A 17,013-nucleotide genomic window follows, 5' to 3' on the forward strand; every position below is an offset into this window, starting at 1 on the left:
CTGGTCTACAAAGTTATAGTTTAGGACAGCCAAGGCTACACAGAGAAATCCTGCCTCAAAAAGTAAAAAATAAATAAATAAATAAAAATAAAATTAAAAAACCTCACACTATTATACTACTGTATTCCAAAAATGATTTTTGGAACACACTATTTCATAGTGACATCTCATTTGTTTGGAACTGGGGACTGAATGTAAGATCTTGCATGTGATAAACAAGTACTGTACCACTGAGTAACGCCTTTCTTTACTCCTGAAGTGTCTGTAACAGATTTTTGAACAAATCTGACTTTTAAGTCTATGTGGTTTTTTTTTTTAACGTTTTATCTAGTTTTTATGTGTATGGGTGTCTTGCCTGCACTACATGTTTGTGCAGCACTCACAGAGGCCAGAGGAGGATGCTGGATCCCCCAGAACTGGCGTTAGCAGTTGTCTGTGAGCTGACATGTGGGTGCTGGGAATTGAACTCGGGACCTCTGAAAGAGCACCCTATGCTCTTAACCACTGAACCATCTCTCCAGGCCCAACTTTTTAGTCTTATAAAATGAGTTAGTATCATTTTAATCTTGTTCACAATTTTTAGTGCTGTGGTTTTGGATGGGTTTTTAGTGTTTTTGTCTTGTTTCTCCCCTATGCCCCCGACTATATAAGTAATGTATGTTGCTTTTAGAAAATGTAGAAGAAAGGGCTGGTGAGACGGCTCAGTGGGTAAAGGTGATTGCTGCCAAGAACAACAGGAGGAGTTGAATCGATGGCACCCACATGAGAAGGAAAGAACAGGCTCCAAGCCCCCTGTCTTCTGATCTCCACTGGCACCTCCTTCATGAATGAACTAAACATAGAAAATACGGGATATTGCATACTTTACAAAGAAACTACTTAAAATGATGTCCCTAACCCTAACACCATTGGTCATATGTTACTAGTACGTTAGAGTATTTTCTGTCAGGTTTCCTGTCTTTACCAACTCCTTTTCTTTTTTCCTCAAAAACTTAAGATGAAGGGAGCCCATTCTTCCATTCCTCCCGCTTGGTCTAACTTATTTTGTTGTTTTTAGTTTTTCAAGACAGGGTTTCTGTTGTAGTCCTGGCTGTCCTGGACTCGCTTTGTAGACTAGGCTGGCCTCGAACTCACAGAGTTCCACCCACCTCTGCTTCCCGAGTTCTGGGATTAAAAGCGTGTGCCACCACACCCAGCTGTTTGGCCTAAATTATTCCTTCTCAATCTTTTTCACTGAACAGAGTACTTTTGTTTGAAAGGAGTGTTTCTGACCTGGTAAGAGGAAATGGGTGTGGGCCTAGAAGTGAGGGACAGACATGACAGCCGGGAGGGTAGATCTGCTAGCCAGTGCAAATGGCGAGACAGGATTCCTGTGTTCAGGCAGAATAGCAGCGACCAGGTGACTCACAGAGGAGCAAACAGTCACAGCCCACAGTCCCACTGCAGTCCTTCCTGTTTAAACAAATGTCACACTCACCATCATGGGTGAAATGCAAAGATCTGTATGTATGTGCATAACACACACACACACACACACACACACACACACACACACACACACACACCTGGCAAAAACTTTCAAATCCCCTTCTGAGAGCCAGGGTCATGTGGCTGGTGGAGCCGTGTGTTCGCATGAGAACATAGGCTGATCAGATATTTTAGAGTCTCTACCCACCCCTGCCCCCCAGGCTTTTCACAGGAGGCTAGCCTACTGAGAAAAACAAAACAAAACAAAAACAATTCTCTCCATGCCAAGACTGGAAAAATTAAGGGTTCTCTCTCTCTCTGCCTTAAGGCTTTTTTTTTTTTTTAAATAATCACGAATCAGAGGAGGGAGTTCTGTAAGCGAGAATCAAAACATCTTTACTGTGCCTTCAAGCAGTTCTCAAGTATGGGAGTTACAGACTGAATAAGTTTGGCCATGTGTCAATAATTGTTGGACTGAGTGATAAAAACGTTGTGGGGTTTTCCCATGCTTTGTATGCTTGACAATTGCATCATTTAAAATGATCCATCTGTTTGTAGCAATATTATCAACTCATAACTCAAGAGTTCTGGGGCTTCTGAGCAGTCGTGATCAGCAGCTCACGTCCAGTGTCTGGAACAATCCCTCCCCATCCCATGCTTGTTTAATTGCCAGCTTGCTATACATTAATGCTTTTTTGTTTGTTGGGTTGTTTTTGAGACAGGGTTTCTCTGTGTAGCTCTGGCTGTCCTGGAACTCGCTCTGTAGACCACGCTGGCCTCGAACTCAGAGATCCACCTGCCTCTGCCTCCTGAGTGCTGGGATTAAAGGTGTGCACCACCGCCACCACCCAGCTTACATGAATGCTTTTAAACAGAGATTCCAACTTTTAGCTTCCTCCTGTCCAGTGTATGCACAGACCTCAGCACTGAGCTGTGTTCTTGGCCTAGCATGGGCTGTAAGGTGGAATCCTTCTGTTGTGTTGTTTTCCACTCTTCGAGAGAAGCCTTAGTGTAGCAATGCTCATTGGTACAGCGGTGACAGAGAGGACAGGGGCAGAGAGGGACACAGGAGAGGAGCAGAGCACAGTGAGTGCACACAGCTTGCCCTCCATTACACTCATCTCTGACCTCCTCTTTACAGAGTGCCATTGGCACCTTTTGTGCCTGGATCACCCCCTGTACTCTTCACGAAGTATCTAAAGTCTGTAAAAGAAAAAAAAATATTATTTCCTAGCCAGGGCTCTCTGGAAAACTTGGGGTTCTCATGGGACCAAGGCACAAGTACAGCATTAAAGCACTCCGGAATTCTCATCGCAAGGCAAGGAAAAGACCACTTCAATGGCCTGTATGCAAGTCTACATAAGTATCCATTGTTCTCACTTGCTGGGTGTTTACTACTATGAAAAGCATTATTAGAGAGCATTTCACAGCAAATTTTATAATCCCATTTAAAAAAGTGAGAATCCTGGGCTGGGGATGGAGCTCAGATGGCTGGATGTTTAGCTAGCAAAGACCTTCTACAAGCTAAGAGTGGAGGTATGATTCGCACACGACTGACCCATAAGTCCCTGGGTGGCACTACATGGAAATGCTGGGCTACTTTTGTTATAGAAAACAGGATAGTGGTATGTGATCGCCATATGCCTATGCCCGCCCCCAATTCCTACGTTAAAGCAGGCCCGTTTCCCAAGTGGGCGTGGGCATTTAGTAAGTAGGTCAATGAGCCTGGACACCTCACGGATGGCATCAGAAGCCTTGTCAGAGCCACGAGAGAGGAGTCCTCTTTTGATATCTGAAAGTACAGCTAAGCAGCCTGTCTGCAAACAAAAGGCTCTCAGGAAGAACGGACAGAGCTAAGGCTTTGAAATCTTGACACTGCCAGCCTTGAGGGCCGTTAGGAATGAATTTCTGATGTTTAAGCTACCCGGATTATCATATTCCTAAGAACAGCCCAAACTGATTGAGATACAATAGTAACTAAAGGACACAGAAAGCCAGTGACCGGTTTTCCTCGCTGACTCAAGTGATCATTGTGAGACAATTCTACATGGGCCTCTCTCCACTCTGTCTGTCTTGCAGAGGCAATGGCCCTCTGTTCCGAACCCTCTTCAAGAGCCCTTGTGATAGTCTTGGAATGACAAAGATCATATTTTTCCCTAAATCAAAAGACAGATTTATTTACTCCCCCAATAAACAAGATTTTGGCTCCATCAGGAACAAAGGGCAGTTTGTCCTTCTCAAAGCTGTAGGTTCTCGAAACTTCGGGTCCGTTCTTCTCCAACAACACTCCACTGCGGCCTCTACAGACATTGGCAGGCTCTCTCTCCTGTCTTGCAGGAGATGAGGCTCAGAGAACTGAGATAAATATGCTGATGTACACGTGTGCTGTATGGACCCTAAGAGCTTAGCAGATTGCCAAACAATTTAGCTGACCAACAGGAGAACTAAATTAACATTGGACACGGGCTAGACCTACCACACTACACACCTCACCCAGTAGGGCAGCATACATTCTTTTTTTAAAATCTTTTTTTTGTTTATTATGTATACAGTGCACATCAGATCATATTATAGATGGTTATGAGCCACCATGTGGTTGCTGGGGATTGAACTCAGGACCTCTGGAAGAGCAGTCGGTGCTGTTAACCACTGAGCCATCTCTCCAGCCTGCAGCATACATTTGCAAGTACCCGTGAAGATTCCTCTACTAGAACCCATGTTTAACACCACAAAACAAACGGCAATACAGCCAAAAGGATGGAAAGCGTATATTTCCTAATCATGGTGTAATGAATGTAGAAATTAAGAGTCAAGCATGGGGATGCACACTCTTAATCACAGCATTTGGGAGGCAGAGCTCAAGGCCAATGGATTAAAAAAGGAAATCATAAGGGATCACTTCTGAAATATGATTAAAAATGAAGATATAAGACATCCACATAGTAGTCTTTTAAGATTTATAGCTGTAAATGCTTGTATTAAGAATGAAATCTCATCTATACACACACACACACACACACACACACACACACACACACACACACACTAGACCTCTACTCTGTTTGTTATTTTGTTCTTCAAGAAAGGATTTCTCTGTGTAGCACTGGCTGTCCTGGTGCTCACTCTGTAGATCATGCTAGCCTCAAACTCACAGAGATCAACCTGCTTCAGCGTCCCCCAGTGCTGGGATCAAAGGCATGTGCCATTGCACCCGGCTTAAGACTTCTCTACTTTTAAGAAATGTAAGAGAAAACTAAACCCACAAAAGAAGAAAAGAAACAGTAAATGAGTGGAAATTAACAAAAACAAGCATGGAAAATCAACAAATCTGGTTCTTTGAAAAAGATTTACAAGAATTGCCAAATCTTGAGGAGGGAGGGAGGGAAGAAGAAATGTAATTTTTATTCACCTGGGATAATTGTCATCTCTGAGGTTTACTGCCTCCATCTGCTAACCTAGGCCTAGTCCTGGAAGCTTCTAGCCTCTGTACAATCTAACCTAGGCCTAGAATGCTTCCAGCCTCTGAGACTTAACTGCTGAATAAGCTCACTCTTTCTAGCTCTTTCTGAACACTGGCTAGCTGGTTCAACTCAGCTGTTCCAGCTCAAACTCCTAAGATGACTGATTCAATCTGGCTTCTCTCAGTTTCTCACTGAATTGCTCTGCTTGGCCTCAAACTATAGCAATCTGTTCTAATCTTCTGGCTTCTTCTCATCCTCTGGCTCATTCTGTCTTCACCTGTGTCTAGCCTGTTCTCTCTGAAACCTGTCTCTAAAACTATCCTGGTAAAACTACCTCCTCTCTCTCTCTCAACTGAACTGACTGAAGAGCACTAGACTAGAACTCAGAGTTCTGCCTGCCTTCGTTTTCTGAGTGCTGGGATTAAAGGCATGTACCACCACACATAGACCTAACATTTTAGCCAGGCGGTGGTGGCACATGCCTTTAATCCCAGCACTCGAGAGACAGAGGCAGGTGGATCGCTGTGAGTTCGAGGCCAGTCTGGTTTACAAAGTGAGTTCAGGACAGCCAAGACTACACAGAGAAACCCTGTCTCGACCCCCCCCCCCAAAAAAAAACCCAAAAAATAAGACAAACAAAAAAACCCTAAACTTTTCTTTACCCTAAACTTGCTCTATGCCAGGCTGGCCTTGAATTCAGAGATCTACTTACTTCTGTCTCCTGGGATTAAAGTCATGTCTATATTTCAGCCAAACCACAGACCTAGACGATCTTTGGATGTGAGCAGCCATGTTCTGGATTAAAACCTTTCTACAGAGAGCAAATGGTTAAAACCAAGTGTGAGCCAGTGGCCATCACCTGCTAACCCTAGAGAGCACAGGAGTGTACTGGATTGAGATGATTCGCTTTCCCAGACTGAGACCAAATGGAGCCTTCCGATTCCAGCACTCACTGGGCTATCTGAAGGACAGATTGACAAAGTTAACAAAGGCATTACTGAAATACCTGCACTCACCAGCCAACTGCTGAACCTTTGGCATGGAAGCCTACCTACCCAAACTGTTCCCATCCCCACAGGAGGAAAGAAACTGGTGCTAACAGACTAGAGTCAGAATAAAAACAGTAACAATGTGGCAATTCTACACAACATGGGCACAAACATCTACAAAGGTGCCATTATATTCATCCTTTCAAAAACAGCAGCGATTAAACCATGACGCACTCAGGCTGGTGGTAACGATGCAGGTAACAAACAGTTCAGCCTGTCTGAAAACTGGGGAAATTCTGGTCTTTCTGCACATGGCACTTTGGAAATGTTGTCATTCAGTAGCAGCTAGATGCCCTTGTTTAAAACTCTCCAGTGAACTCTGGCAAGTGGCTAATTTTTTATTATAAGCACTCAATTTAGGGACCCTGAATATATACTTAGGAAACTAAGGCTGTGCAATAATGCATTATGGACCTATAAAGATAGAAGCTTTCCACCTGCTTGGAAAGAATCCTCACGCCATTAGTGCTTGGTGAGTGTTAAGAGCTGCCTTTGATCCATCAACTATTTGCTTGGGTGTACAGCACTGTCAAGGGGGCCTGCTTTCTGTTCCTTTCTGTGAGGTATGCTAAAGTCAACCCAAGTCCCTATACTGACTAATTTTATGTCAACCTGACACAAGCTAGTCATCTGAAAGAAGGGACCTTCAGTTGAGAAAATGCCTCCATAAGAACTAACTTCAGGGTATTTTAATTTGTGGTTGAAGGGGGAAGGCCCAGCCCACTGTGGGTGGCGATACTCCTGGGCTGGTGATTTTCAGTTTTATAAGAAAGCAGGCTGAATCTCTAAAGAATTCTTTAAAGATTCTTTGACAATAAGACGGGTTAACTCCTGGCAACATCCAGCCTACCTCAAGAAGATGATGAGCATCAAAGAACCTCCTTATGGAGATGGTTTCAAATGTGGCAAACCAGCCACTGGGCAAAATGGCCTCATTTCTGCCACAGACAGAATTCTGCCTTAAAATAGGCAAGCTTTGGATATAGACAGAGTTGACAGCCAAACTCTGCCAAGACAAGGTAAGCAAGTCCTCAACAGTTCCTGACTCACAAATATGTCTGTCAAATATATTGGACCAGAAGGCTGAAGATAATATTCCAATGTTTTGCGTGACTGTTCAGGACGCAAACTCTTTTTTTTTTTTTCCTCTCATTTTGGAAGCTGCTAAGTTACACTTCTGGTTCACTCAAGTAATTAAGTTTCATTCCTTCTCAAATCTCTGACAGGGTTGAAGACCAGATAGTTCAGTCTTATAATTAACCTTAGCTGTTTAGGGGTTAAGATGTTTTTAGGTCTAGATAGATGTTGACAGAGATGAGATATGATATTGGCTCTCATTCAGTATTTTAGACTCACCAAGATAGGAAAGATGCTTTCTACAAGGTTACCAAATACAATTAGACAAAACACCATGAATGTAACATTCATATAATTCCTGATTGTTTTGTGGTTCTTCTTGCTGTAATTTTATTTGTGTGTAATAACATAAATGTATATGCCAAAAAATAAAGTAAAATCTTTTGGAAAAGAAAAAGCAGGCTGGAATCAGGCAGTGGTGGCACACACATTTAATCCCAGCACTTGGGAGGCAGAGGCAGCCTGATCTTTGAGTTAGAGGCCAGCCTGAACTAGAGTCAGAGTGAGTTCCAGGACAGCCCTAGCAACACAGAGAAACTCTGTCTGAAGAAACAAAAAAAAACAAAAAAACAAAAAACCAAGCAAACAAACAAAAAAGCAGGCTGAGCAAGCCATGAGAGCAAGCTAGCAAGCAGCACCTCTCTATGGCCTCTGCATCAGAGGCTTTCCAAGTTCTAGCCCTGCTTGAGTTTCTGTCCTGACTTCCTTCAAGGATGGACTACAGTGTGGAAGTGTAAGCCAAACCAACCCTTTCCTCCCCAGCTTGCTTTTGGACACGGTGTTTCATCACAGCAACTGAACCCCTGACTAGGACAGCCCCATTGGATGCCTATGATTTCTGCCAACCTCAGGGTCTGTATCACGATGGTCACACTGAGTCTCCGGACTGCTTTCTTTCTGGGAGGTGAGCTTCAGACAATGCAGATGTGAAACTACTCAGAGAGAAAAAAAATCATGTGAAGACTTGTAAAACAAAGGAGTGGCCCCAAGGGATACAAACACTGGTAAAGCTTCCTGATTGTAAAAACCCTAGCAATTTTGTGTCTCCTCTTCTCTCCAGTCTTGGGAGTTTCTACTTTCTGCCCTGGTTTTAACTATGCTCAAGATCCCTGCTTTCTTAGTTAAGTCTTATTCTGAGTATTACGTATTTCTATACCTGTTTAGAAGAACCACCCTAGCTGCAGGGGAAGAAAGAGCCTTAGGTCTGCTAAAGACATGGTACCTATAACACTCAGACCCGTGGGGTCCCGCCTTCAACTTAGCCCCTGTGATGCAGGATTTTTGTCTTGAAAAACACCTGTGACTGGGCATGTAGGATTAGTAAAAAAAAAAAGATGCGCTGTCATCTTTCCAGGGACTGCCATTCCCTGAACGTACAGAGGACGTGGTTATACTATGTATATAATAAATGTTAATTAAATACTCACTAAGGATGAAGCAACAAAAGGCAAATTATGGAAAATCAGATAATGAATAGAGACCTCTAGGTAGGAGGAAGGCCTTCTCCTGGGACAGTATGAAAAGTGACGAAGATACAGCGGAGATGCAAATGTAGGTGGCGAGGGATCAATAAGGGCTTTGCTCCTGCAATGACTCCCGTTTGCGCAGTAAAATCAGAAACAAAGTCATTTGCTAAACAGGGCAGTTAGGAGAAGCCTGTATACTGTGGTGGGAGGCCGTGCTTCAAAACTGTATGTGATCGTTTCCACATCGCCCACCTTTGCCTCAGAGCAGAAGGGAAACAGGGTAGCATGGATGCTAGGCTGTGGTTCTGTGAACATAGCAGAACGGAAAGACATGACAACATAACAGAGAATCCAACTGATAGGAATAAGAGGGGGAGACACAGGTACTTGAGTATTCCACACTGTAAGGACACATTTGCATTTCATGATGCAGCAAGGGATTTGCACACGGGAATGTTGTTCACAACTTAGCATGGGCGCCCTGCATTGGGCTGTTCTTTTCTGCATTGTCCCTACTCCCCCAGATCCAAATTTGTAGGAGTACAAGGTTGACATGAGCAGGCACCAAATTCAGTGTTTCACAAGGTACGTCCAGAGACTGAAGAGAAAGAACCCGAGAGGAGGTGGGGAAGCAGGCATCAGCTCAACAAATCTTAATTTAAAATGATGGATGCCTGTACGCCCAGCCCTCCCTGGAACACCTGCTGCCTCGGTGAAGAGATGCGTTTTCTTAAGCTCTAATCCACTTCTCCAGACTGCCAGCTGAGCAAAACACACCTTCCAAGAGTCAATTCCGTGTCTCTTCCATGAAACTTTGTTTATAGTGACAGCACAAATCTTAGTAATTGTTAAACAGAGATAGTGCAACACACCATCTAAGGGGGAGGTAAGACTGAACGAAAGCTGGGTACTTCAAAGTGGAAATGGATAAACTTTGAGGTACTAGGAGTAAAATATTACACAATAACAAGTTGCCAACTACACCCAGCCTACCTCAAAGATGCTACACTCAGCCTACCTCAAAGATGCTATACTCAGCCTACCTCAAAGATGATCAACATCAAAGAACCTCCCTGTGGAGTTGGCTTCAAATGTGGCAAGCGGGGCAAAATGTCCTCATTCCTGCCAGACAGAATTCTGCCTAAAAGAGGGCAAGCTTAGATGGAGGCAGAGTTGGCTCTGCTAAGACAGGGTAAGCAAGTCCTCAATAGTTCCTACCTATCAAATGTCTGGCAGATATATTGGGCTAGAAGGCCAAAGATGATGCTCAAACATTATAGTGTTGGCTGACTGTTCAGGCAATAAACTGTCTCGGTCACTTTTTCATTGTGGAAGCTGCTAACCTGCACTTCTGGTTCATTCAAGTATTTAGCTTTTATTCCTTCTCAGGTCTCCAATAGAGCTGAAGACCAGATAGCTTAGTCTTACTATCAAGTTTAGTTGGTTAAGAATAAGATCTTTTTAGATCAAGATAGATGATTTAAGTTAATAGAGATACGATATTGACTTTCAGAAACTTGGACCCAACGAAGTAGGAAGGATGGTTGCCTTGGGCTTGACAAATGCAAATGGCCAAATCTCTCTGCATGTAACATTCATATCATGACTGTCTTGTGGTTCTCCCTGTTCTATGTAGTTTGTCTTATGTGTAGTAATATAAATGTATATGCTAAAAAGAAGATAAATAACTCTTTAAAAAAGTTGCCAACTAAGGGCACACTTCATGTTGAAGCTATTATTCGGGAATGATCCCAGTATGTGAGTAGATTGCTGCAGGAGCACTGCTACTTCAAGGCTAGTGTGATGAGTAAATGACAGAATATTATCACAGGACATGACTGGCATGGGTTGTTTCTGTGTACTGGGGTGAGGAACCCTGAAGCTAGGGTATCTAGTTGGTGACCTACAAGGACAGTTTGATGTTTCTATTGTGGCCAGCTAGCTAGAGAAACTGAGGAAGGCTTAGCTAAGTGTGCCACAGGCTTCTTCAGAGTGCCTTCCAAGGTGAGGTGACGAAGTTGTGGGGAAGAAAAAGAAACATTCAAATATTTCACTACAAGTAATTTTAACTCTAACACTGACATCAATATTTACTTATACTACTTAAGTGTTTGCTTCTGACCTTTCGAAATGATCAAGACCATCAGAGGGATGATATTAAAGCCTCAAGTGCAACTGTGTGTTGATGTGAATGTATGAGCACAACTGTGGAGGTGAGGGGACATCTTCAGGCACTGGTCCTCACCTCCTAGTTTGTTTGATTACATTAGGCTAGGTGGCCCGTGATCAAGCTTTCCTTCTATACTAAAAATCTACAGTGCTAATGGGATAAATCCTAGTTAACGGTGTATTTAGATACTATGCTATGTAGAACAAAGAAAAGCTCCAGTGACACGTTCTAGAAGACACTGTCCTTCTGGGGACATAGGGTCTGCCTTTAACTTGGCACCACCGTGTCTAGCTTAATTGTACAAAATGAGCCTTTATGAAGAGCTACAGATCCATCTAGAAGAGAGTCCCTGATCAAAAAAAACCAGGAAAACTGGGGTTTTTTTTCTTTCTTTCTGACCAGGAACTTGTTGTTTAACAAGCCCTGGCTGTCCTGGACTCACTCTGTAGACCAGGTTGGCCTTGAACTCAGAGATCCGCCTGCCTCTGCCTCCCGGTTCTGGGACTAAAGGATTGCATTAGCACGCCCCACCCACCCTTAAAGTACACTTTGGGCTAATTGCAAAACAAAATGAAGGCGAATACTGTTATTTTCATGCTCAGTCTCTATCTGTAGGTGTCTGGAACGAAACCTGAGAAAATAACTATTCTTTAAAAAGAAGGCACCTGAGGACTGATAGCAGCAAGCGTTGAACTGCAGAACACTGATGCCAGCAACACTTTTATGGGAACACAGTAAGTTTATCATAAATGCCAGAGTCTAATTAAAAAAAAAAAAGCCTCTCATAGTAACTAGAAATCATCCAGTCATTTATTTTTATTTTTGTTATATACCAGAGATATAATGAACATATTAAAAAGAAAAACTGGTCTTATACTAACATGTTTTTATTGTGTTTGTTTCTGGACTCCTAATTCAGAAAGCAGGAACCACCTTCTCACTAAGCTGTGGCTCCTTTTGCTTGTCCAGCTTTAATGTGCATAGTAATTAAATCATTCAAAGCTTCACACCTACTTTGCAAAGCAGGAAATATCTCATGCTAGTAACAACTACTTCCTCTATGCAAGTATCAGAACATATTTATTTCTTTTTATTTTCATTTTCTATTTTTGGGTATACCTTAGAAAAGTAAAAATCACATATAAACTATCAACTATTATATTTTTAAAGTCAAGATAATTGATCACCAAAGTGTCTAATTTCTACAATGACTAATTTTTAAAACTTAAAATTACTACCCATGTAAATTTAAAGCGGCACTGTGCAATGCCTATTTATGGGTGGCAACAACATAAAGGATAAAAAGAATGTATAGAACATGAAAGTATAAATGGCCTGGCTCCATTAATACAAAGAGAGTCTGCACTGACTCCAGATGCAGATTTGCGTTATTTCTAAGTGTAACGAGACGCCTCAAAGCATGCCAGATGACCAGGCTGAGGCAGATGTGCTGGACTAAAGCTTACTTCAGCTCACGATGATCACTAGACAGAACTGCTGACACAAAACACTCAAGTGCCAGAAACGAAGCATCATAACTGGAAAGGCAGTCTAACAGTGCACACTCCTGTAACCTAAACTCAATTATATTCATAAGCACAAAGTGTTAACATGTCACGTAAGATAACTCAACATCTTTGGCTTTCAAAGAAATATACTTTAAAGAATAAAAATACATCAATCTGCATTAACAAGTCATACTCATGCTAAATGAAGTTTACTTAACAGCTGAAGGTCAGGATGCCAAGTGCATAGAACTATCTTCAGAGAACTTGGAATATAGCATGCTTAGTTCAGCTTAGATATCATCAATGTCTTCTTCACTGTCTCCAATATCATCAAACTGGATTCCATCATCATCCACACCACCGAATGTGTCCGTCTCGTTGATTTTAGCATGTTCTGGAAGTTCTCCATATGCCTTCAGACTTCTCGCTTCATCTGCATTATACTTTAGGATTACATCAGCTTTGTTATCTTGATAGTCTCGTAGACCAATCAATATAATGTCCGAGGTATTTATCCAAACCTTTTTTCTCAGCTTGCCTCTGATGTGGCACAACCTCCGGACACCATCGAAACACATTGCTTCCAAGCGTCCGTTGCCCAGCATTTTGACCACCTGCGCATACTCTTGCCCATCCTCTTTAAACACCAGCTCTCTTTTCTCAGACTCATTCTCATTTTTCCCCCTGCGCCGGTTTTTGCCTCCTTTGCCTTTATTCTTTGGCATGGTGGTACCACAGGAGACTGTCGATGTGACTTGGATGTGACTCTTTTCCAAGAGCTACTATTTGACGGGCAACAGTGTTAGCTCTGAACCAACTGTGCAGCTACTGGACTTTCTGATACAGAAGATCCACAGGCAGCAACAATGTTCCAGAGTCCTGGCTTCGCTGGCTGAAAAAAACAAAAATAATTTTAGCAATCGGACACAATAACGAAATCTGAAACAGCTGTGGTCTGGTGTCCTAGAGGCCTGCAGCTGCTCCTGCAGTAGCTCTCTGCCTTCAAGACAGCACTTCTACACTGTGAGAACAGCAGACTCTTGAACCGCTTCTTAACAAAAAGTTTGCAACCCACTCATATACATTGAGGCACAGGGTGTGATTTGGGAATTAATATTAGAATTAAGGCTGGAATAAGAGAACCTATAATTGCTAGTGATCAGCTATCAAGCAAATCTAGATTTCTTACATCAAATAAAACTAGTGTGGGCTTATCGGTTTATTATACTCAATAAATTCTGACATTTTATAGACACAAACGTGTCCATCTACACCTCTGACAACATTCAACAGATACTCTTGATAGTCTCTCCGAACCTGAAGCCCATGGATTTAGCTAGCCCTAGGGATCCTCTTCTTGCCTGCCCCCCCAGCGCTAGGCATGCTGGGGATGAAGCTCAAGGGCTCATGCGCACACAGCAAGCACTTTACCAGCTCCCCAGCCTCCTTTCTCAGTTCTTTCAGAAACTTTATTGGTTCAAGTTTTATTCTCCATACTGATTTCAAACCGATCTAACAACATTTATCAAAACAGAATTATCTGAAACATAATCCTTCCAATAAACTACAGTACCATTTCTTTTTAAAAGCATGCTTCTTGATTAATTTGCCCCTATGTCATACTATTTGAATGAACCTTATGGTGTATCCTGAAATGTGTAGTACATGTCCTCAGATTCATGTTTTTCTTCTGTGAGATTGACTTGGCTAGTTCAGGCTTCTGCATCACTACACGCATTTTAAAGTCAGCGTGCCAATTCCCACAATGAGAAAACCTACCAGAATATTGACTAGAATTATATGCCATCCATAGACAAATCTGACTGTGAATCTTGTCATTTGCTTTTAAAAATTCCAAACAAGCAAGCTTTCTGCTTCCTTTTTGTAGTTTACAATTTTTGAAGACCATATTGTACATTATTAATCCCAGGAGTTTATTAAGTTTTACTTTATAGCTCACTACATTTTTGCAAATATCAATCTGATCACTCCTAGAATAACTGAGCTGCTCGTTATAAGACGCATATCACAGTGTAGAAACTAGCCTCCTAGAAGCATGCCTTCTTACAACCGTGCTCGACATGCTACTCCACTGCTTTATGGAGATAGCACACGTGTAAGACTAGTGAAATCTGGGCGTGGCGTCGTTGGCCCTGCCTTTGCTTATAAAGCATGCCTCCATTCTGTGATTCAGGTCAGTATCCTTTACGTGTCCTTACAACTAAGACAAGCAACAACATTAGTGCTCTAATCCCCGCAAGTCTATAGTAAGAGCCTAAGCACAGTGCTCAGCCACACTGTTCTGTTAAGTCTGCAAGCACTGAAATACATGTATAGGCACGGTTGTCCACATCAAGTCTGGCGACCTGACCTCTCCTTTTCTCTACTTCTGTTCCCTAGGGTACCATCAGAGTAACCCACAGGAGACAATATTCTAAGAAGCATCATCATTGTAGCAATCAAGTTCTACTGCTACTTGATTTCCTAATACCTTGTCACTCCAGGTCACCAGCAGGGATGGTTGAGCAACAGTGCCCACTTCCCCCTGTATTCTTTAAATATTGCACAACACAATCTAGGGTCTGATACTAATTCAAAGACTCTGCTGTGATTCCTGGGACAAGTCACAGTATCAAATCGGCGTGCCAATCAGGGGCTCAATCAGGGGAAAAGATGGTGTAGACAAGTTGGGTAACATGTAAAGAAGGATCATTTATAAACACCCAAAAGCAAAGTATGCCACAAATAGTGGCAGTTATATGTTATCAAGCTGTTGTTTCTTTCTGGTCATATATTTTGTGTTTTATTTCATTCAGTAAATGTTAAGTGCTAAAAAAGAAAAAAAAGAGTAACGACTACACACAGAGTTCCATACTTAGTCAAAGGAACAGTAACTGCTACAAGATTAAGATAGATGCTCAGGCAAGAAATCCTGACACCACGCTGACATCTCTATTGGCTTGGCACAGCTACTATAGCTGTTAGGCTTCCTTCCAGCCTCCTAGTTCTGTGTTCTCTGTGGATTTATGTCGCTGGATTATCCTAATACCAGTCACGTGTTGCCTATGTAAGTTGAAAGGTGTGACGTACTAAACTTTACTACTTTTTGGAGTCCCCGTCCCCAACTGTTTAGGATCTTGCACATTCTTAGAATTTTGCCTACCATTATGGCCCATTTATCACTTTCTACAAAGGTAACTGAAATCTTGGTAGAAAACGCATTTGATCTACAGCTCATGATTTAAACGTTTTCATATTTATATACACGATGGGTTTCCAGGCCCTACAAATGAAGCTGTATCTAAAACTATGTCTTAGTATGTTCTTTGCAAATTTTTTTCATGGCATCATGCTATCTTTAATTAAAAAAAAAACAAAACCCATTTTGGTAATGTAGTGTTTTTTAGATATTCTCTTCACTTGCGGTCTACCTTTACATTATGAAAACTTCTCACTCTGTCAAACTGTGTGTGCCTCGGGGCAGAAATGTTTGTTTCTTATTCCTGTGACAGCTGAATAGAGAGCTGCGTTTTAACTCTGACCCTTAGCATTCAGAGCATTTGCTTGTGCAGTTCAGCCCCAACTGGAGGAACCTAAGGGGCAAAGAACAGTCTTACTCAATTTATGAAACTGATGGCCCTAGTCATTCTCCCCCAGGGCCCAAGAGTCAAGCAAACAAAACTTGAGAAAACAAGGACATCATACTGTTCAGCAATACAGAGGGGCCAGTAAACAGCAAAAGAGGCCTGACCTGACTATTGGTCAAAGACACACAGGTGTAGTAAGAGATTCTTCTTTCTACCTATACGACTGGCCTAAGTGAGTACCATGCAGTGTGAGCTGGGGAGACTGGCATTCTTGATCAGCTCTGCTGGAAATGAGCTTGGTGGGTATGAAGAAGCAAAATGAGAGCATGCTTAGACACCACAACTCTGCATTTGTGTAGGTAATGTTGAGTCGTCCCCATGGCCTCTCCTACAGATGGCCACGTCTGCAGGATCCTGGCTGCCCTTTCTTGAGGCTCTGTCTCAGTTGTTTTCTGAGAACTAAGGTGTCACCTTTTTTTGTTTGTTTTTCGAGACAGGGTTTCTCTGTGTAGCCTTGGCTGTCCTGGACTCACTTGACAGACCCTGAACTCAAGAAGAGACCTACCTACCTTCACCAGCTTAAAGGCTTGTGCCACTTTGCCCAGCTCTAAAGTGTCATCTTGCTTTAGATGGAAAGCAGACTTACTTCCAGCTTCAGTAAAAGCAGCGGGCAGCCCACCTTAACTTTAACACCAACCCACTTGGCACAGCAGCCACCCAAGGCATGCTGACCACTGCGGGAACTGACGGCAAGACAACTCCACAGAACCATGTGAGGCTCCCACTACCTACTGTGAATGAGCAACAACGTCTTTAGGAAAAAAACCAACAGCCCAACGTCTACAGACAACTACGATCAACTACCTGCTGATTCCAACACAGCTTGTTTTCCAAGACATACGGAACTTTAAATAAAAAGATAATCAATACACGTGATTGCCAGCTACCACTGATATATTTTTGCTGATGACTTTTAAAAAAACATAGATTGGTCTTATTTCCATATTTGTATACCTCTATTAATCTTACTGCAGCCAGAATGTCTTTTAACAACAGAACTCTAATTAGGTCCTTCAGTAGCTCAAGTTCTTTGATGGTTCTCTACAACTCTCTAGAAGCAGCTGTTAATGTCTTTTTATCCATCACCTGATCACACTTCATTCTCCCT

General features: G+C 42.4%; 1 protein-coding gene across 1 annotated transcript; it reads right to left on the reverse strand.

The window, feature by feature from the left end:
- Positions 1-11,537: 11,537 nt before the first annotated feature.
- Positions 11,538-13,164, reverse strand: LOC311596945 (eukaryotic translation initiation factor 1A-like). The gene has a single exon (XM_084780856.1). It carries the CDS (start codon positions 12,981-12,983, stop codon positions 12,549-12,551), a length of 435 nt encoding a protein of 144 aa, XP_084636982.1. The 5' UTR covers positions 12,984-13,164; the 3' UTR covers positions 11,538-12,548.
- Between the last annotated feature and the right edge of the window lie 3,849 nt (positions 13,165-17,013).

Source organism: Acomys minous (assembly GCF_964271855.1).
Source record: "Acomys minous genome assembly, chromosome: 4".
Lineage (NCBI taxonomy): Eukaryota > Metazoa > Chordata > Mammalia > Rodentia > Muridae > Acomys > Acomys minous.